The 23,431-nt window shown below is 32.6% G+C and overlaps 1 protein-coding gene and 1 pseudogene across 1 annotated transcript; both read right to left on the bottom strand.

Annotated features, from left to right (window-relative positions):
• Positions 1-2,422: 2,422 nt before the first annotated feature.
• On the bottom strand, positions 2,423-4,063 carry LOC114733740 (allene oxide synthase 3-like; annotated as a pseudogene).
• A 7,257-nt stretch (positions 4,064-11,320) lies between these two features.
• Positions 11,321-13,169, bottom strand: LOC114733739 (allene oxide synthase 1, chloroplastic-like). The gene is made up of 2 exons (XM_028921236.1): positions 12,725-13,169; positions 11,321-12,515 (listed from the first exon to the last, which is right to left on the bottom strand). Exons 1-2 carry the CDS (start codon positions 13,145-13,147, stop codon positions 11,493-11,495), a joined length of 1,446 nt encoding a protein of 481 aa, XP_028777069.1. The 5' UTR covers positions 13,148-13,169; the 3' UTR covers positions 11,321-11,492.
• Positions 13,170-23,431: the final 10,262 nt, after the last annotated feature.

Genomic DNA, 23,431 nt, shown 5'->3' on the forward strand with positions numbered 1-23,431 from the left:
AATACAAACATCTTTTTTAACGAGGATTTGAATTTTGGCTCACCATAATATTTTATAAGGAACTAACTTTTTAACTAAATTTTAAACTATAACATACGTGCTTGGCTGAAGTTCCAAGACCAAAAAACAGGCAACACAGTTGTGGGCCTCCTATACAATATTTCTGCAGCTTGGCCCAGATAACACAAGGCTCCTTAGATCTGTATTCTGGGCAACACATGTAGGACAACCCCCCCCAAAATTTCTTATGAATCATTTCAATTGATTTGGAACTCCCAACATGTAATTAGTAGTAGTGATTTTCTTTACACCCCCAGTGATTTAAGAAATAATAATTAATTTAATAAAATTTTTTAATGGTCATAAATTAGTTATTCAACTTCTTATACTTTGTACTAGATGGAATAATCCTTTTTAAACCTCGTCATTTTATTGCGATATCGAAAGCGAAATATAGAGAGTGAGTCTCATTTATGGAGGGAAATCATTGGGTCCTTTTGGTTCAAATGTCTTGGAATTGTGGGAAGGAAATAGGTTTTCTACTTTTTTTTTTTGAAAAAAAGAAAAGAAAAGGGAGAATAGATCAGCTACATCTGTTTGTCATTTGCCTATGAAGGAACTTAGTTATAGATATCAACCCTTGGTCAGCATTGGTGAATAAGGAAGATGGATATAAACTCAAGAAAAAATTGCAAAAAAAACCGCTGAAATAGAAAAATTACACACAGGGACCAATTCATAAAAATTATTATCAAAACCCATACTAATATTGTCCGGGACTTTATTTACAATTTTTTATTTCGACAGTCTTTTTTTACCATTTTTCCTAAAATCAATTAAAGAAGCGTACATAATGTACAAATATAATATAGGGTTATATTCTTGGAATAAGCAGACATTATAATCGTAAATTATATTGACTTTTTTTTTTACAATTGACTCACTTATTATCAAAAATTTGAACTCACAACTTTATATTTAAAAGAATTTAAAATAAATTGTTTAATGTCATTTGAGTTACAAGACCCCAACTTGTAAATTATATTAATCATAACTCAAAATTAAGTATTTAAAATATACTCGTACGTCACGCCTTTCCCTCCATGCTCCATGAGTGGGAGGAACAACTATTCTGAAGAATTGATATCCCCTAAATAACCTCAACCTCGAGCCAGCACACAGCATTGTTTGGCTTAAAATATTTGGGGGGTGATTTTTTTTTTTTTTTGGTATTTACGCCTGCTCTGTCTGGTATTTTTAATATTAATAAAAGGAGAATTTCCAGGCGGGTAATGCGGCTTATGTGGGCCAGGCGGGGTCAGATGATCATGACATTAAAATGAAAAAAATTAAAATTAAAATTGCCATTATAAACCGGCATGCAACACGCCGTGCAATGAATGATGATGAAGATGAACCGTTTGAATACAAACATACATATACATATAAATATATATATATATATATATATATATATATGTAGTGCCTGAGATCACAAGAAATCTCTCCACGTGGACCCAGCTCAATTATATCGAGCCGAAGAAGATATCACACCATTTGCATTCCTAATATGATAAACATTTTGCTCGTTCCGTTTTCTGTTTGTGCCCCACCAATCAATCCGCCTCATTTTAATTTGTGCCGTGAATTCTTTGAACTTATATTTATGGGGCCACATAGAGATAAAAAACAATAATGACCACGTAAAATGCGTTTTTACTATTAGAGCTAACACGTTAAAAGAGTCATTGATTCTCATATTATTTTTTTTCCTTGTTTACAAGCCCTAGGGTTTATTACGGTTTAATTAATGGTAGAGTCATCTTAACTTTCACTCGCTACCTAGCTATAAGACAACATGTTTAATAAGACTCTATCGTGAAATATTATTATAAACCATACTCACTCATGTCCTTGACACAAAAAAGTTAGACACGGACAATCATGTGTAGATTTTTTTGGGGTCTGAACAAAATCAAACTCGTTATATTCATTTGTCGAGATATTCAATCACACTTTGTTATGTGCTCCATATAAAAAATTAAAAATAAAAATAAGATCATATGTAGTTGGAGATTTTAATATAACACACCTAAGTAACCTAATCTAATAAATACTCCATTTATCTATTTTTAGAAGAAACAAGTAGCCAAATCAAAAAGTTGGTAAAATTTTGTTAAACGAGATAAATATTATAAGTTTTTTTAAAATACCCTTATTTATTAAAAAAATATATAACAATTATTAAAATAAAAAATATTTGTATACATATATTGAAAAATATAGAAAGAAGTGTATGGATCTTAGCAAAAAAAATGTGTATTAAAATTTCAAAATACAGAACCGTACCAATAAATCACTCATGCCTAACAAATAGTATGTCTACGCACCCCTATGACCGATGCATTTTTATATGTCTGTTTAAAGAATTTCACGCACACATGACACGTCTCCACAGCAGCACACCACCACTTTTCCTGCTGCATACTAAACAACATCAGACAGAAAACACATTCCAAGCAGATCGAAGGGTATTGTTATTATCACCGATCAATGTGATGAAGACTTCGTCAACGAAGTGAACGTCACTGATGCTCCTAGATTTGAACTGCTCTTGCCAACCTCCACGGTACCCGTGTCGTAACGTAAGAAAAACTCCACCAGCATTACCCTACACAGCAGCACCACCAGATTCTTCGCCGGGCATTGCTTGTTATCTTTGGATGACTCCTCTGTCTCTCGTCCGTTTGACCAATAGACATACTTTAGCAGCTTCTCCCCTTCCCCGACAAACCTATGGCCCACAAATGCCTCAGGATTCTCAAACACCCAAGGATCTTTCGTAGCGAACGGCTGAAATCCGAAGATCATTTCTCCTTTCTTGATCTCAATGCTGCATCATGAGATTGGATCACCAGATCCTCCCTCGCCTTAGCGTACTGGTAGGGCACTGTAGGTTCGATCCTTAGTGCCTCGTACACTACCGACTTCGTCAGGGTCATCTTCTCCAGCGACGCAAATGTGATCCCGCCTTCCGCCTTCACGACGGTCCTGATCTCGTCGGCCAGCTCCTTGTGGAGACCGGCTCCGGCAGATCCAACCCACTTCATCAGTATAGGGAACTGGCTCTTGAACCCACCGTAAGCGTTGAAGCCCGCCATGAAATAAGGTTATGGCAAGCTTCGTCTCTCTTGAGCCCGAAACGCTCTGCTTCGTCCAGCGTCGCCGATGCAGCCGTGGAGAATACGTCGTAAAGCTTCTTGTAGTCTGACTTCACGATACTCGCTGGAAACGGGAGTGTTCGGAGAAAGAAATCTTCGACGTAGTCGAATATTTTGGGAAGCCCTGCGGTGGCAAGGGGAGCGAGCTGTACACCCAACCATTTCTCGAAGAGTTTGGACCATCCGACCCGAGCTCGGTATTCTTAGGGTCTGAGTTTGACCCGCAGAGGAGCCGGAACACGAAGTCGAAAGACATTTTGTCGCTGAAGGTGTTGAGGCTAACTTTGCCGTTCTCGGAGATTTTGTCGTCTAGACCGGCGAAGAGCTCCGACGCACAGTCCCTAAAGAGCGGGATGAAGTTGTGGTGTTGGGAAGCGAGGAGGTGGAGGAAGAAGCTTTTGAAGAGAGCATGAGAGGGTTCGGAGGTGTCGAGAAAGGCGCAGACGCGGTAGCCGCCGGTGAACTCGTGGAGGGCATGAAGGTGCCATCAAGAACGTTGCGTTTCTCGACCTTGGAGTTGTCGAAGAGAATCTGGAAGCTGATAGCGTCGAGGACTGCGATAACTCGGGGGTCGGAAGAAATGAAAGGGCGGGAGGCATGTTCGTACGGAAAACCGTTGACTTGTACTTCTGCATTCTGGAGGAGAAGAACTTGTCACGACCTTGTCTGTAAAAATAATCGTGTCTGTCGCTAATGGCTCCGAAGAAGCGAAGGCCATAACTTCCAGGTATTGGTTTCAGGGGAAGCTTGGAAGAAGTGTCTGAGGGTGAAGAAGAAGCCATTGATGATGATTGTTGGGTGTTTTCTTTTTCTTGGTGATGGTACAGAGAGAAAGCAGAGCGTAAGGACGTATGATCAGACTGAGGGTTGTGATCTTTATATCCTTGTGTACTATATTTCTATGCATCAAGGTTAATAATGGAGCTTTTGGCCAAAAAAAAAAGTTAATAATTGAGCTGGCTACTATTTTTTTTAAAAAAAATTGAGTTAATTATTTATAATAAATAAATATTTTTCTAATCATATTTATGAAACAAAAAAAGAATGATTTTTTTGTTCTATTTATAAGTCACCTTATTAAATTTTCAGTATGAATGTACTATTTTGTCTTTCATTTATTATAATGTAGTTTTTTTTTTGGAAAGGGGCATATATTAAATATGGGTAAAGTTAAAAAATTATTATATTTTAATAGAAAGTTAATGTATTTTAAGATGTTTTTTATATCGGTGTGAAATGTATTGAAATTACCTTATAAATAGAATGAGAAGAGTATTATCGTTTTTAAAATATTTTTATAATAATATATTATCTAGAACTACCATTTGATGCAATATTTAAAATGTGTAAATACTATAAAAAGTACTTTAAAAATAGTTAATTATAAGAGGTAAAATAAATTAGAGTCTTATATTTAAGATCAAATTAAAAATCAAATCAGTATTTTATATTAAGGATGGAAAGTAACAGTAAAATAGTCGCCCACGTGAAATATTAATTGTCTAATTGTTACAGATTAGCTGGAACATGCAAATTAAATGGGAGTGCGGACACCCTCATTTTAAGGCCTTTTTTTAAATGTTTTTAACCAGAAGGTCAAGTGAACTGGGCTTTGAAACACCGGGACATGTGTCAATATTTAAAGAGCTCTTATAAAAATATAATAAACATGTATAAATTATCTATCAATAAGATTTTTCATATCAGGATTTGAACTTATTTACCCAATAAATTCTTATGACACGTGTGCTTAAGCAGAGAGAGGAGTTTAAGCCAAGTTAAATGGAAGGGCTCTTCACCTTTTATTTATGTTTGCTGAAACAAAAATTATTAAGATTTGAATTTGATGTCTCTGAATCAGACTTGAGGGGATAAAATTACAAAATGCTTTCTTTGAAACCGCCCAGCTCAAATCCGCGCACGCGCGTGCCCCCACGTTGTCATTTCCTGATTCGGTGTCAAATGATGAGGCGCGTCTGCGTGGGAGTTGATCCTCTCCACCGTCCTTCCGTTCTCTTCCGTTTTTTTTTTCTTAGCAACCATCAGGCCAAAACCGCAATGATTAATATTTTATAAAAATAAATATTATTATAATTTTAGATTAAAAAATAGACCAAAAAATTTAAACCATTAAGATTTTAATCCCATGGTTGTGAAGGAAAAAAAAAAAGACAGCGAGAAGGAAAGAGAATGAGAGGAGTGGCAGAGAGATCCAAATCCGTGTGTTTTAAATGTTATCTTCAAGTTATTTCACAAACACGTTTTTCAGATGCAGAGTTGGTAACAGTGCCAAGTTTGGCCATTAATGAATTAATTAATGGAAAAGTTGAATAATGATGTGCTGACGTTCCTTCGTTGGAATCTAAATGATGGAACTTGAGGCAGAACAAGGATGAACCCAATAATTCATGTCAATTATATACAGATTTTCATCAGGTAAAAGAAAGTGTTTTTCATTGGCCATGGAAAATTATCGTCTACTTATAAAATGACATATGTCCAAAGCTTACAATGTACACTTTTGTAATTACCTCTTCCGATTTGTTGTATATTTTAATCCATCTTTTTTTTATATTTATTATTTTTCTTAAATTAATTTATTTAACTAAAAATTGACATACAGTATAACATTACAGAAAAATATTTTAGATAGATCAGGTTATATTTATTACAATTAATTAATTTACTTACCTTGTTTCATCTACCCAATTAATTCGTCAGACCCCCATGTTCCGATTGTGCTAAATGAATAGTAACTGGGGAATAATATGGAATACAGCGATAAATCACGTGGATTTAACCATACCTATAGTAGATTTAATTTTTTATGACATTCCAAAGATGATTAAGCATTACTTTATAAATTTAAATATAAAAAATATATAACTAATGTATAATTTAAGAGTGTAACATTTAATTCTCCCTAATTAGATTAAATCTGCATGCGATTTTTGAAAGGCATTAGTTTTAACACGGTTTTTGTTTGGTGAAAAGTTTTAATAGTTTGAATATCAGTCGCGTAATTTCATTTTTTGGGGGCGAAGAGTTAATACAAAAAAGCTTTCCCTGTCAAATCCCTTACGCTGTTTGGTACCAGAGAATGAAAAGAAGGAAAAAAAAATTTCAATAAGTTTGATTTAAAAAATTAAAGAAATAGGATTTTAAAATTTTAACAGAGAGAAATTATAAAATAAAAATTAATTAAAGATTTTTAACCTTATTTTTTAATTTTTAAATCGAATTTATTTTGTTCCCCTCGCCTCTGTTTCATTTTTCTTGTATCAAACGTACCCTTAAACTCGAAAGATAGATGCACTTGGAAGAAAAGAATGAATAATCAGTTATGATGTAATATCTCCGGTTCTAATTATAAGAACGAGTTATAATTTTAAAAGATTAAGAAAAGAAATTAAGTTAGCTATTTGTAATAAATAAGTATTGTGTTTCATAAAATATTCTTACCAATCAAGTATATCGGCTAGAAATATCATTATTAGAAGGACTATCTTAAAAAAAATATAAAATAATAAATAAAATGAATTAGAATCTTATATTTAACACTAAATAAAAGAAAATAATATTTTATATTAAAAATCAGAGGTAATATATATCAATTAAATTGTCCTAAAAATGAAGCGTTGATTTCTAGAAAAGCTGGCTAGGACGAGGGCTTTTACTGGCAGAGGCAAAATTCTACTGTAACACTGCCTTCGCGTGGATAGGCACAAGGAACTTTCATTTTAAGGAGCTCGATGGTTGATTTGATTTTTTATGCTATTGACATAAAAGGACAACATCACAAAATTGTGTTCTTTTTTTTTTAGCTTTAAAATTAGTTTCTAAGACATTATTTTTCAAGTTATTTATTATGCATCTAGTTTCTTAATATTATTTATAATACATTCAGTTCCCTAAATCAAAATTAAAGTACTATATTTTTATGTAATAAAAAATTAATATCAGGGTGCTAAAGCACACCAACAAAATCACATTACAGTACTAAATACACGTATTTAGAAAATAATATTAGGATATTAGATGTTATTTTGTCCTCTTTTTTATTTTCTCTGCTTTATCAGCTCTGATGAATTTGTCATTGCAAACGCTACAATTTTGTTCATGATCTTAATTTTACCTTGTGAGATAGACGAGTTAAAAATATGGATATTTTGTAATTTATAACTTAGTTGTATAATAATTAAACAAATAATCTATGATAAACAGTGTATTATAGTGAAAGCTAAAAGATTACACCCTAATGACGCCATTTGGATAAAGATAAACAGTGCGACTTTCTGGCAATGGATACCCTTAGACAAGCAGCAACCATAGCCATACATATATAAATATATATATATATATATTTTTGCCTGACATAGCCATACATATATATATAAATGTATATAAATATAAATATATTTATTTATCTGTGCGTGCACGCTTTGTATTTGTTGCTTTATGGAATTGTTTTCATATTTATGTCAACAGATACCTGCCCGTATATGCCAACATCATCCATCACGCTTGGAGAAAATTTCTAACTCAAACTCAGCATTGACATGCGTGTATATACGAGCTGTGTCAAAAAAAGAAAATAATTGTAGTTTTATACCCTTCAAATTTGATGCCGGTGCATTAAATCTTAATTTTTCTTGTTTTTAATTTATCTGACTAACATATCTTTCGAAGAAAAAACCTGTTAAATTTCAAAATGACAAATAGATGATTTTAATAGATTTTGAGTAGTAAACCATTATAATTATAGTCAAAACCATTACAAAAATAATTAGCATGGCTTATTTATCTTTTTAAAATTCAATAAGTATTTTTCTCTCATTTTGTCCTTTTCAGATGTTGATTCGCAATTACACTTGAAGATTAAAATTCTAGAACACCGATGATTAGATCACCTAATTGGGGTTGTTCTAACTTAACAACGGGTCTCGAATTCGAGGCGTGGGAATATAACATCTTAAGGGTCAAGGACACCAACTTTAATAGTTTTTGTCATGTTTCGATCCGGATTTGTTTGAATCCATTATTATGTCTAAAAGATGACTTAGCTCAGGATACCAGAGGCTTACAAAAAAAAAAAAAATTTCTGGCATGCACACGACCTGCTTTTGCCTCTTCGCCATTTATTGTTGGGAATTATTATAAGTTGATTAATGCCGTAGTAACGTTCATTGATCTAAATGATGGAGTGGGAATCTAAACAAGGATGAACCCAAAAAATCATGTCAGCTATAGATCCTCAGGGAAAAAACGTGGCTATGGAAAAAAAAAAGTGTAATTATAGAATAGGTATATGTTCCAGGTTTATGATGTAGACTTTTATCATTAGTTTATCCCTTTATGTAAAGTAAAAATATTATAAGCCAATTGTTAAAAAAAAAATGTTATGAGCAAATCAACGTCCAAAGATTACATGATTTTTGTTGGATCCTCATGTTCCCCATCGTGCTAAATAAAAAATTGGGGAATGATATGGAGGAGACAGATAAATTACGTGGATTTAAAATTTTAATTTTAACTATAGATATAATAGATTTAATTTTTATTATTTCAAAGGTAATTAAGCATTACTTGCTGAAATTCAAATATTAAAAATATAACTAAGGTATAGTTTAAGAGTGCAACTTTGGCCTAAAAGAAAGTTTGAGAGTCAAAACATTGCTTGCCATGGAGGGAAAGTAATACTCTTCCGGTCTTTAATATAAAATCTAATTGTTGAGTTGATTTTGATCCCAAATATAAGACGTATTTATCATATTTATCAATTTTTTCCAAATTACCCATGTGGATACTCCCTCAACCATAATCAAGTAAAAGAGGGAGAGAGGACATTAAAGAAGATGATTATGGTGTTTTAGTAAAAGTATGTCATATTTCTCATAATTAACTAACTAATCTAATTTTTTTAATTTAATCAAATTAGTTAAATAAGTCGTATATTAAGGATCAGATGAGTAATTAATAATGTCCAGATTTCCTAAGTTTTTGGTAATGTTCATATACGTGCTATTAGTTCAAAAGAACGCTTCAAAATTCAATGAATTAGATATTGATATGGCCATTGAAATGACAAAAATATAAATCTCAAACTTCGTCAAGAACATATTACCCGTCTATAGAATTATACATGTCACGGTAGCTCATGAGAAAAATGGACAATTACGTTACTCTCCCACAAAGACACGATTACGAGCCCAAATATACCGGGTTGCCGCTATAGGACTTCAACCAACATGGGCCACTCTTTTGAATTTGTATGGATTATGTAATGTGGGATCCAGTCATATGTTGTTCCTTTGACTTTCGAATTAAGGGGACCAGTCCAACACATGACCACCCCGGCCCCCCAGGGGGGAGAGGAGGTTGTGTTTTCGTACAACGAGCGCTAAAGCCTGACTAAATTTAAATCACTATATTAACAGGGTGTTTGGAAAAAAATAAAACTCTAATTTTAAAAGTAATTTTATAATATACGTAGTAAGTATGTGAGAAGAGTTTTGTCTCGACTTGCATGAAAGTATTTTTTAAAAATGCTTCTGGGTTTCACCAAATACTTTCTAAGTGGGGATTAAATCCATACAATCTACGAGGCAACAATCCAAAGGTGAGGAATAGATAAATCATCCTTTGGTTAAAGTATCCGCAACACAGCTCTGGTCTCTTGAAATATGGCTAAAATTCGGCTCCGAGTTACTCATCCGGTCCTAAATATAGGACCTGATTTTTGAATTGGTTTTGGTTCAAAATATAAGACCCATTTCTCATATTTGTCAATTTTCTCTAAATTACCCTTATAGATACTCTCTCAACCATAATCAAGTAGAAGAAGGAGAGGGGGTATTAAGAAAGATGGTTATGGTATTTTAGAAAAAATATGTCACTTTTCTTATAATTAACTAACTTACCTAACTTCTTTAATCTAGTCAAATTAGTTAAATGGGTCTTATATTAAGAATCGGAGGAGTATTATATACACTTCATCATGTTTTGAATCTGTGGGTAAAAATCAGGTTACATGTACTGGAGTTTTGTCCGTCGAATAGCATATACCCATTAAATATTTTTTAATCAGATTCCAAAATAATTTTTCTGAATCCAAAATCCCAAGCTAATTATCAGGACCACCTTCTGAAACAGTTCATTCTTCAGCTTCAAAAGCATTGCACTATCCTATTCCTAGCACATGGGTGAAGCCTGCAACCCCACAACCTTTGTGATCTGTAATGTATAACTAGGAAAATCTTTAAAAAGAAGCTTGAAATTACTAAATCTCAAATTAAATCTAATAAAAATATTTTAATAAGTAATGATACTGAATGTTAAAATAACAACACATTTTGATATGAATTTCTTAGTTAAAATTTAGTAATTTCAAGTTTTTTTATGGGAGACTTTTCCAATTCTCAAAGCCAGCGTTAAAAAGAAATTCATATCCATAGTTCGGTACTTGTTATGTGGGCTTTATTTGGGCCAACATGTGTAAGGGCTATAATCTTTTTGAACTCGTGAGGGTTATGTTAAGTAACTTCAGCCAAACAAAAAAGGAGGATTATGTTAAGTAAGTTACGTTGGTCCACGTATGTGATTCCTTTAATTTATGGATTTTGTCAACCACCGCCCAATTATTTTTCTCTTCTGTGACAACCACCGCCCAAATTGAAGGCCAAATAATGGACCGCTCCAAATATCAGCTTAGAACCTCTCCTCTTTCCTTTCCCTCCTCTTTGCTCCTTTTCCTTATCTAACCATTCGATTAATATTTTAACGTTCAGATTTAAATCTTTCTAAAACTATTATTAACATAGTAAATTATTAAAATAAATAAATAATAAATTACAAACTATATTAAAATTTAATTCTAATAGTTTGCAAATGCACTAAATGTTTTTAAAAATTTTTTATAAGTAGTTTATAAAAAATTAAAATCTAAACCGTTGAAATATGTTAATCTAATGGTTATAAAAAAGAAGAGGAGGGAAGAGAATGGAAAGGGAAGAGGAGAGGTTCCGAATCGCTCCAAATATACCGCAGTTTAACTCAATCTGAATGATTGTCTTTATTAAAACCCTTTGATCCTACAATTATCTCATAAACTCGACCACTTCAATCTAGAGGGTGTTTGGATAAAATCAAAATTATGATTTTAAAAGTGCTTTTACAGTATACGAAATAAATATGCAGAAAAGTTTATTTCGATTTGTGAAAATACTTGCCAAACACCTCCTTAGAAACATGATCACTCGACATGATAGTGCATTAGACGCTTTTGGCCTTGATCAACGACTTAATGGCAATGGCTGGTCCAAGAACAGGCGTTTTCTCTTCAATACTGAAACTGTCATACTGCAAGAAGAATTCTACCAGCAATAACCTTCCCAACATCACCACCAGATTCTTCCCAGCACACTGCTTGTTCTCGGTGCTTGGATCCTCTTTTTCGCGCCCATTCGACCAGCACACGTACTTCAACAGTTTCTCCCCTTCTTCCCCCACAAACCTATCTGCCACGAACACATCTGCCCTCTCAAACACCTTCGGGTCCCTCGTTGCCAACGGCTGATACCCGAATATCATCTCTCCTTTCTTGATCTCAAACCTCGCGTCATGGCTCTGGATCATGATATCCTTCTTGGCCTTCGCGTACTGGAACGGAACCGGCGGCTCAATCCTCAGAGCCTCCCACACCACTGATTTTGTCAAAGTCATCTTGTCCAACGATCCAAGTGTAAGACCCCCGTCCGCTTTAACGACGGTCCTGATCTCGTCGGCGAGCTTCTTGTGTAGACCCTCCCCGGCTAATCCGACCCACTTCATGATGCTGGGGAACATAACCTTGACCCCTCCGAAGGTGTTGAACCCTAAAACAAAAACCAAGTTATGAGCCGCCTCTTCTCTTTGAAGCCCTAAACGCACCGCTTCGTCCAGTGCCTCCGTCGCAGACCCGGAAACGGCGTTGTAGACTTTGTTGTAGGCCGACTTGACCAGAAAGGGCGGAATGGGAAAGGTGTGAAGCAGGAGATCTTCAGCTAGGCTCAAGAATTTTGGAAGGCCTAGGGTTACAATAGGAGCGAGCTGAGCTACCAGCCAGTTCTGGATCAGTTTTGGACCCTTCGACCCGAGCTTGGTCTGGTTCGGGTCTACCCCGCAAAAGAGCTTGAACACGAAGTTGAAGGATTCGTTGTCGCTGATGGTGTTGAAGTCTGCTTCGCCTTCAGCTGAGATATCTTGTTCCAGTTTCATAAAAATCTTGTACAAGGAGCTTTTAAGCAGTGGCAGTACCTAAAAATTAACGAAAGCCGTCAACTCATCAACTAACAAAATATACTTACAATAATTTGAGCAATTATACTGTTAAGATCGATATATAATAAATGAAAAATTTTCTGTGTGTGTGTATATATATATCTGTCGACTTGATAGTTATACTGTTAAGCAATGTTACTTTTATTTCATGGTGGTGTTTAATGACGTGCGCCATGCACATGTACCTTGTCGTGACGAGCTGCGAGGAGGGAGAAAAGGAAGCGCTTGATGAGGGCGTGCTTAGGTTCGGAGGGGTCAAGGTAGGAGCAGACGCGGTAGCCGCCGGTGAGGGCGGTGGACGGCATGTAGGTTCCGGTGAAGAGGTCGCGTTTCTCCACTTGGGAGACATCAAAGAGGATGGGGAAGCTGACGGCGTCAAGGACGGCGACGACTCTTGGATCGGAAGCGATGAACGGACCGGGAGGCATGTTGGTTCGGAACACCGTGGATTGATAGTTCTCGATTTTGGAAGTGAAGAACTTTTCGCGGCCGAGGTTGTAGAAGAAGTCGCGTCGGTCTGCGATGGCTCCGAAGAATGGAGAGCCATAGGATCCCGGAATTGGTTTCAGTGGGAGATTGTTAGATTCTGATGATGAAGAAGAAGACATTGTTTGGCTTTTTTAGTAAAATTTCTCACTTCTCTTTGCTCGCTCTGGTTTGATATACACTTTGGGTTGATCAGAGTTCTTATATACACAAGTAGTCACCAATTTTTATTATATTTAATTAATCCATGTCAATCCATAAAATATGAAAACTATTTAACTCGTGCCTGTTTGAATAGAAAATTAATAACAGAGGACAAATCACGAGATGCATGAGGAAATGCAGGCATTGACCCTCTTTATTGTTTTATACTCATTATATATTTAGAGACAAAGCCAAATAGGATTTGGCGGCGGGACCCGTTTGGAAGGGGGGAAAAAAACCATTTTTATGATTTACGAATCAGGAATTATTTCACATATTAAGATTTGAAATTGATGTCTCTGAATCAGATATGAAGGGGACAAAATTACAAAAATGCTTTCTTTGAAACAGCTCAATCCATGCACGCGTGTCCCCTACGTTGTCATTTCCTAATTCCCTGTCAAATGATGAGGCGTGTGTACTGTGGGGGATGATCCTCTCCGCCGCCCTTCCCATTCTCTTCTGTCTTTTTTTCTTTGCAACCATCAGATCAAAATCTCAATGATCTAAAATTAACATTATATAATACTCCTCCGATCCTTATTATAAGACCCAATTTGATTTTTTATTTAGTCCTAATTATAAGACCCAATCCATTTTGTCTCTTATATTTATGCATTTTTTTCCAAGATAATCCTTCTAATAATGATAGTTTTAGCCAATATACTTAATTAGCAAGGATATTTTAGGAATAACAACACTTATTTATTATAAATAACCAACTTAACTTACTTCCTTAATCTCCTCAAATAAGTCAATTGGGTCTTATAATTAGGACCAGAGGAGTATCATTTTAGATAAAAAAAATTTGAACCATTGGGATTTTGATCCGACGACTGTGAAGAAAACAAAGAAGGCGGTGAGAAGGAAAGACAATGGGAGGGGTGGTAGAGAGAATCCAAATCCGTTGTGTTTATTTACTTAGTTTGTTTCATCTAGCCAAATAATTCGTTAGACGCCCACGTTCCGATTGTGCTAAATAAATTCTTGGGGAATCCTATGGAATACAGCGATAAGTTACGTGGATTTAATCATACTTATAACAGATTTAATTTTTATGATATTCCAAAGATAATTAAGCATTACTTTATAAATTTAAATATAAAAAATATATATAACTATTGTACTACCTCTGGTCCTAATTATAAGACCCAGTTGACTTATTTGAAAAAATTAAAGAAATAAGTTAAGTTAGTTATTTGTAATAAATTAAATAAGTGTTGTCATTCCTAAAATATCCTTGCTAATTAAGTATATTAGCTAGAACTATCATTATTAGAAGGATTATCTTGGAAAAAAATGCATAAATATGGGAGACAAAATGAATTGGGGTCTTATAATTAGGACCAAATAAAAAGTCAAATAGGATCTTATAATAAGGACCGGAGGTAGTATAATTTAAGAGCGTAACATTTAATTCTCCCTAATTAGGTAAAATCGGCGTGTGATTTTTGAAAGGCATTAGTTTTAATGGTTTTTTTTTTGGTGAAAAGTTTTAATGGTTTGAACATCAGTCGCGTAAAGTTTTTTTTTTTTTTTGGGTGTAGAGTTAATACCAAAAAGCTTTCTCAATCAAATCCCTTGCCCTGTTTGGTATAAAGAAAATAGAAAGAACGAGAAGAGAGAGAAAATTTCAATGAATTTGATTTAAAAAATCGAAGAAATAGGGATATAAAATTTTAATAGAGGAAAATTGTATGATGAAAGAGTAATAAAAATTAATTAAAAACTTATAACCCTACTTGTTCAGTTTTTCAAATCGAACTTATTTAAAGTTTTTCCCCTCCCCTCCCCTTCATTTTTTTTTCATACCAAATGAATAATTCTTAAACTCGAGAGATAGATGACACTTGGAAGAAAAGAATGAATAATAAGTTACGATGTATATATCAATTAAATTTCCCTAAAAATTAAGCTTTGATTTCCAGAAGAGCTGGCTAGGATATGATGAGGGCTTTTACTGGCAGAGGCAAAATTCTACAATAACACTGCCTACGCGGAGTCAATAATTTGCACAGGCACAATGAGCTTTCATTTTAAGGAGCTCGATGGTTGATTTGATTTTTAACATAAAAGGACAAAAGATTCTCTTCACATCACAAAATTGTGTTCCTTTTTTTGCCTGTAAAATTAGCTTCTAAGATATTATTTTTCAAATTATTTACTATGCATCTAATTTCTTAATATTATTTATAATGCATCCAGTACCCTAATTTAAAATTAAAGTGCTATATTTGCATGTAATTAAAAATTAAAGTACACATTAAGATGCATGTGTACGTGCAGGCATTGATCCTCTTTATTGTTTTATGCTCATTAAGAGACAAAGCCACATAGGATTTGGCGGGACGCGTTTGGAAGAAGAAAAAACTATTTTTATGACTTACGAAGCAGCAATCATTTCACATTTTTATTTTGTATCGTTTTGTATATCACCATTTTGTATCGTTTTGTATATCACGGGATTTTTACCAAAATGCTATGAACAGTGAAATAAAATACCAAAATGCTACAGTGCGGAAAGATATTACCGAAATGCTATACTTGAAATTCATCACCAGGAGATGAATTTATAAACTTCATCTTGCCCAGAATGAGTTCTTCAATAAAGTGGGAAAATTTGCAAATTCATCTGGTAGAGATGAATTTGTAAAGTTCATCTTTGAGTGATGAACTTCAGAAAAAGTACTTTTGTCCTTTTCTCCCTATTTCCATGCGTATGAGCATCCTCTCCCCGTATAAATATCTCAGAACCACTTTTGTCTAAGTTAAAAAAGCAATTGAACTCTTTGCATGCGTCTGAAGCTAGGAAGAATATTAAGTCCTCTCATCTCCCTTGCCCGTGAAGCTACAGTAGCGTCGTGGCTTGCTATATATTTTGCATCTCCTCTTACGCCCATGAATGCGTCTGAATCGTCCGAGCTTTACTTATACATTTTGCATCTCCTCTTATGCCAGTAGCCCATGAATGCATCTGAGTCCTCCGCATGTTGAGCTTGTGTTCCCACTTCATATATTCAGACTTCTCTCTTCTCTCTCATCATCCTACTCTCTCGTTTTATTAGTTGCTCCAGCCTTCTCCATTCTTTTGCTGTCCTGTTTCTCTACTCTTACTTGCAAACATTCGACACATACTTTTACTACTGTTGAGGCCCTAAGGGTATGTTATTTCTCTTATGTATTTTTTATTTTGTCATTATAATATTTAATTTGATTTTCTTCTTCTTTTTATTTGATAAACTATTATTTTAAATCTCCAGGTGCTAAGTAGTGGGTTGAACAATTTCAAAAATCTATACTCTTAGGTGCCTCTTATTTTGCTGGTAAGAATCCTCTATTGTATAGTTTTAAGATTTCAAGATTTTGTTTTGATCTCTATTACCCATTTAGTCCTATTTATAAGGCACTTTTAGTATATTTCACACAGATTAAAAAACCGTTGAAATAATTTCACATCCACTATCTCATAATTTGATTATAAAAGTAACATTAATCAAGCACAAAAATGTATATTTTCATCAAGTATTTTTTTCTCGAAGTGTCAGATCTGTTATGTATGAAAAGAACTAATGGCATAGGAAAAAAAAAGAGAGTAGAAGAGGTGAATAACAAAAGGAATGAGTAGGGGAGAGTGGAAAAGATGAATAGAGAGAGAGAGATAGAAGAAGTGGAACATGCGGGAATAATAGCATAAGAAGAAGACAAAATTGAAGGACATTTAGTATTGGATAAAGGAGTGAAGAAAATGTACCAACTGTGCAAATAACTTAATAAAGATAATTATGTATGTTTGTATTAAAAATTATATCAAGTGCCTTATATATAGGATCAAAATTTACACTCTCTCTGTCTTATAAATAAAACTAGAGGAGTGTCTTTTAAGTATATGATTTTTTTTTGGAAATAAATATATAAGAAAAAAATTCATAGCTTTAACTTTTTTCCCCATATTTGCTATCAATTTTCATAATTTTTTTTGTTTTACTCGATCTTGATAGGTGGGTATTAAAGTAACTAACAATTAAAAAATTATTAAAATAAATGAAAAATTTCAGATATAAAAATAAATCTGAATAATTTTATTCATTTAATTATTTATTGTTTTAAAAAACCGAGGTTAAGAAAAATAATTATAAAAATTTAAATTGTATTTAATGAAATCAAGTAAAATATGTTTATTTACATTTAAACATATTTATAATATATATATATGGGTGAAACAATTTATTAAATTAAAAGCAACGAAAGAGATGTTTGAAAAAAAGAGAAAATTTCAATTGGAATAGAATAAAGACCGATAAAATTTAACTATTCGCTAAGGGTGTTCATGTAGATGAATAATTTCATTTCATTGTATTTAAATATGTAAGATATTTTAGCTTAATAATAAATGATTTTGATTTGATTTCAATAAATTTTTTTATAAATATTGATAAGAAAAAGATTATAAATTTTTTTAGTACAAATTAGGGAGATAATTAAAAAAGATCTATTCAATGGAAGCATGATAAAAAAAAATGTAGGGATTTAGTTAAGGGTACTTTAATATTTTTAAATTTATATTTTAGTATTTGGTCCTTATAAATAATTATAATTTTTAAGATCCTTCTCAATAAATATTATTTTTCTAGGTCCTTCCCCCTAATTTTTTCTTAAAATAATATAATTTTTACCTATTTAGTAAATATTTTGGATACAATAATGAGAATAAAATATAATATAAAGGTAAATTTTTATTAATATGAAAATAGGTGGCAATATTTTGTTAAACTTTTTTCATTAATAAAAATGAATATAAAAAAAAATTTAATTTTTAAATATCTATAATACATAGATTTGATATTACTTTTAAAACTATTAGAAATTTAATTAAAAGGTACGGAATGAATCAAAATAGAATTATAATACATATATAAATATGAATAATTTTTTTAGCGCTAGATTTAAACCTATGCGAACTATGCATGGGAAACTATGATTTGGGAGTCTTTCTATTTTCAAAGTTTTGTCTTCTCCCAGTTGTACTTAATTAATGATTATAATGCAATATTTAGGAAATAGATAGAAGTGGGAACACAAGCTCAACATGAAGTGGGAACACAACATGCGGAGGACTCAAACGCATTCATGGGCTACTGGCATAAGAGGAGATGCAAAATGTATAAGTAAAGCTTGGACGATTCAGATGCATTCATGGGTGTAAGAGAAGATGCAAAATATATAGTAAGCCACGACGCTACTGTAGCTTCACGGGCAAGGGAGATGAGATGACTGAATATTCTTCCCAGCTTCAGACGCATGCAAAGAGTTCAGTTGCCTTTTTGACTTAGACAAAAGTGGTTCTGAGAGATTCGTATGGGAAGAAGATGCTCATATGTATGGAAATGGAGAGAAAAGGACAAAAGTACTTTTTCTAAAGGTCATCACTCAAAGATGAACTTTACAAATTCATCTCTACCAGATGAATTTGTAAATTTGCCCACTTTATTGAAGAACTCGTTTTGGGCAAGATGAAGTTTATAAATTCATCTCCTAGTGATAAATTTCAAGTGTAGCATTTCGGTAATATCTTTCCGCGTTATAGTATTTTGGTATTTTATTTCACTGTTCATAGCATTTCGGTAAAAATCCCGTATATCACAGGATCATTTAAAGTAAGCGGATGGGAGGCTATGTTTAGCTACATGGGTACGTCCAAACAGTGAGTTCAATAATTGGTGGGACCAGAAAATGACTGAAATATTCTCTGACCAGGTCATAAAAATCTTATCTTATCACTTGTTGTCACGATCATGGGCAACGCATCAGTTTATTAAGCGTTTTTTTTTATCAAAATAAGATCAACAATAAAACTAAATATCAATATATTGTAATTTTAAAAGTATTTATTTACATGTTACACTTTAAATCATTTTTGACGAGAACGACTTTTAAATTATATATAAGTCGTTTTTTATGTGAACGATTCACGTCAAGAACGATTTTATTTTCTCTCTCTACTAATTTTACGCGACTTGTCTGATCTTTCCGGCCTTTCTTGTTCGCTGCCCTCCACTGCCACAAAATGCCAATGTTTTGTCTCAGTATAGTGAGATTAGGCGAGTGAATTGAATGGATCAGAAGATGCAAAGTTCGCAAGAGAGAGAGAAAAAAACCAACTTAGATTTTTTTTTTACTAGTGGATGTTTAACGCCATTAGCAAATAAATAAAAAATTATTCAACACTTACTAATTTTATTTTATTCAGCTCACTATATTTAATAAAAATTAAGGATTGAATATAAAATACTACCTCTAGTCTTTAGTATAAGACACAGTTAACTAATTTAGAGCGATTAAATAAGTTACTAAATTATTTTAAAGTATTTATATTTATTATTTTTATCCAAACTAATTTGTCCACTTATAAATTGATAAATAATTTAATAATTCACATAAGTATCAAAGAGATCATGTAACATATATATTATAATGAGGTAATTTAGTAACTTTTTAAATATCTCCAAATTAGCCAATTAATCAACTGGATTTTATATTAAGGACCAGAAAATAATATATTTTTATGGTATTTTTTAATTTATAAGACAATTCTCATCATTCAATATTTGTTACCTAATTCATGAGAATTAAATACACTCAATTTTTAGGTTCTGTGTGATGTAAAAGAAACAAGTAGAAGAAATAAAATTTAAGAATTTTAATGAAATAAAATTAGTAAGTATTAAATAATTTTTATTTACTTCCTAATGATATTAAACACCCACCAGTGGAGAAAAAAAAAATCCAGGCCGGCTATTCTCTCTCTCTCTCGTCCTTTGTTCATTAATATAAAATTTATAAATTAAAACATAAACCATAAAAATATATTATTTTTTTGTCCTTAATATAAAATTCAGTTGATTAATTAGCTAATTTGGAGAGATTAAAAAAATTACTAAATTACCTCATTATAATATATATGTTACATGATCTCTCTAATACTTATGTGAATTATTAAATTATATATCAATTTATAAGTGGGACAAATTAGTTTGGATAAAAATGATAAATATAAATATTTTAAAATAATTTAGTAACTTATTTAATCGCTCTAAATTAGTTAACTGTATTTTATACTAAAGACTAGAGGTAATAGTTTATATTCAATCCTTAATTTTTATTAAATATAGTGACATGAATAAAATAAAATTAGTAAGTGTTGAATAATTTTTTATTTATTTGCTAATGGCGTTAAACATCCACTAGTGAAAAAAAAATCCAGGTTGCTTATTTTTTTCTCTTTCTTGCAAACATTGCTTCTTCTGATCCATTCAATTCACTCGCCTAATCTCTCCATATTGAGGCAAAACGTTGGCATTTTGTGGCAGTGGAGGGCAGTGAACGGGAAAGGCAGCGGAGATCAGACAAGTCGTGCAAAATTGACAAAAAAAGAAAGTGAAATCGTTCACGCCAAGAATGACTTTTGAAATCGTTCACGCCAAGAACGACTAGTGTGTAATTTGAAAGTCGTTCTTGCTAAGAGTGATTTTAAGTGCAATATATTGGTAAATACTTTCAAAAGTAAAGTATATTGGTATATAATTTTACTGTTTATCGTATTTTGATAAAAAAGCCATTCATTAGGCGAGTCTATCTATATGGGTGCATGTGCAATTTTAAAATAAATTTTATAGTTAATGATCCATATGGCCAATAATGATATTTATGTGTTGTGACGAAAGGAATATTGCTTTGGTGTGATGAATACATTGTTTAGTTTAAGTAAATTGATGAATTAATTAATGTGTTAATACAGTTTAGGATAAAGATGAAGCAAGAGAGAGAAGATTGAAAACCAAAAAGGAAGCAAAATGAAGAGATAGAGTCGAAAGAACATTCCAAAAAATAGCTTTATTACAAAATTATTAAATTGAAGAGTCACTGTGCTTGTTAATACTATACACAGAAACACACATCCACAGAAGGAAAAAGTCAAACTTTTAGGTAGGCCAAGGTTAAAGGTATCGAAGTTAAGTGATTTATTGTCTTTTTTTGGGGATAAATCATAAGAAGTATATACTTATATGAACATTAGAGATTAATTTCCTTTGGGGTACGTACTGAAGACAAAGGATAAGCCACTCCTAACTAATTAAGTTGCTACTGTGATTAATTCATTGTCTTTTAGCGTGTGTTTGGTATGTGGGATTTGGAGGGGAGGGAAGAGTAAGGATTTTAATCACTTCCTTTTGTTTGGCAACACACAAATTTTAGGGGGAGAGAGAAAATTTTAAAAATATTTCCCTCCCCTCCCATCCCCTCTTCAACCTTCCCTCCAAAATTAGGAGGATTTAGAGGGAAAAGGTAATATTTTGCCATGTTGTGATCATCATGTTCATATTTTGTTATGTGATGATCATTATGCTCATATCCTAAATAAAATAAAGATGAAATTGTTCATGTCAAAATATTTTCCCCTCTCCTCTTCTCATGAATTAAACAAGATAATATTGAAACTCCTCCCCTCTCCTTTTTTTTCTTTATAAATCCAAACAAGATAATATTAAAATCCTTCCACTCTCCTCTCCTTCCCTTCCTTCTATTAAAATCCCTCCCCTCTCCTTTCTCTCATTGAGTCAAACAGACCTTATTGATCATAATTTGACAATTTCCCACTTGCTGATGTATCATTTGCATTTTTCACAAAATTAAGGAGCGAGCTAGCTAGCTGGTTTGCTATATTTGCCTTGATTTGGTACTTTCTTCTCCCTTCTCACCTCTCATGCAAGAATGGATAATAATTTGAAATGCAAATTAAAGAATGATTTAATAATTTCCCTCAAGTTTGCTAGAACACATGGGAAGCCAAATTCACGTATATCTCTCTACAGAGAAGATCCCACGCCTTAATTAGGAGACATTGCTTTCATTAGTTGAAGAGCTCATCAAGTTGGAAAATATGATTAACATTGGAGTTTAGAGAAACAAGCAATGATTAATTCTACTAATATTTTAATATTAAATTAAATACAATTCTTTTAAAGCCTTTTTAATTTGAGTTGGCCTGGGCTTGACATCAAAGAAACAAGCACATGAGGTAAACAAATTATATCAATTAATGGAATCAATTTCTTCATTTTATATTAATTGCGCATAATTTTTGAACGGCCCCTTGGCTCGAGGATGATGACAAAAGGCACATTTAATTTTTTATAGTTAATCAATATTATATTCCAACGTGACAGTAGTCTCCAGAGACGTGTTATAATTACTTAATTCGAGCAAATAATAGTTATTTGATAATAAAATGACAAGAAATTCGTCTTAATTTACAGATGATAATGTGAAACCACGTGATACGTTATACTTTTTGGATCTCTTTTATTTAATTAAAAGGTTTTATACGGTATACGCCATTCTCAATGGAATGACCGCCCAACAACCCCAATAGCTGCAACTTCTGATTTGCTTTTGTTTTGGCCCCATCGACTTAAAAGATGTGATATAACACTTTAATTTTGCTCGCAAATTATAAATAGAATTAGCTCTGTTTAAACCGGACAAATTAGGATCCATGTTGATAGTTATCCTCCACTGCGAAGAAGAGGCTAGAAATAAGAGTGCCATAGTGAAGTTGGTCCTTTTCTTAATTCCTACATCCAATACTTAATATAATAACTAGTTGATTAATTTAAGTAAATTAAAAAAATTAGTTTAAGTTAGTTATTTGTAATAAATATATATTGTATTTTTTAAAATACTCTTATTAATCATGTGTATTATATAGAACTATCATTTAATGAAATATTTAATATGTGCAATTACTTCTACAAAGGCTACCTTGAAAAAAGAGAGTAAATATGATAGACTAAATGAATTGGTATCCTATATTTATAATCAAATTAAAAGTCAAATTGACTTTTATGTTAAGGAGAGGAGGTAATATCATTTTTTTTTTATCTTTCTCCTGAATATCATTTTATTACTTTTTCCCTCTTTATTTGCTTATTCTCGTTAAGAAACACACAGACCGAAGCCCCAAAACAACAATATTTATGCAAGAATTATTACATTTTTTTCAATTTTATCCTCTATTTAATGACACACTATTAATTTAGATATAAAAATAGTTGTGTGATATGGATGAATTACGAAAATTAACATCAAATCAATATTTCAACTTGGCCAAGTCGGAGGACAAAAAACTTTTAAATGCTGTGGTT

The sequence above is a fragment of the Neltuma alba genome, unplaced genomic scaffold, assembly GCF_004799145.2.
Source record: "Neltuma alba isolate B1F8T4 unplaced genomic scaffold, ASM479914v2 tig00013031_pilon, whole genome shotgun sequence".
Taxonomy (NCBI): Eukaryota; Viridiplantae; Streptophyta; class Magnoliopsida; order Fabales; family Fabaceae; genus Neltuma; species Neltuma alba.

What these genes read in the sequence shown, in the direction of transcription:
- LOC114733739 (XM_028921236.1), bottom strand. Translation starts at nt 13,147, where the DNA reads ATGTCTTCTTCTTCATCATCAGAATCTAACAATCTCCCACTGAAACCA. An exon ending in TCGCAGCTCGTCACGACAAG is followed by an intron (nt 12,516 to 12,724) that starts GTACATGTGCAT and finishes GTTAATTTTTAG; the next exon opens with GTACTGCCACTGCTTAAAAG.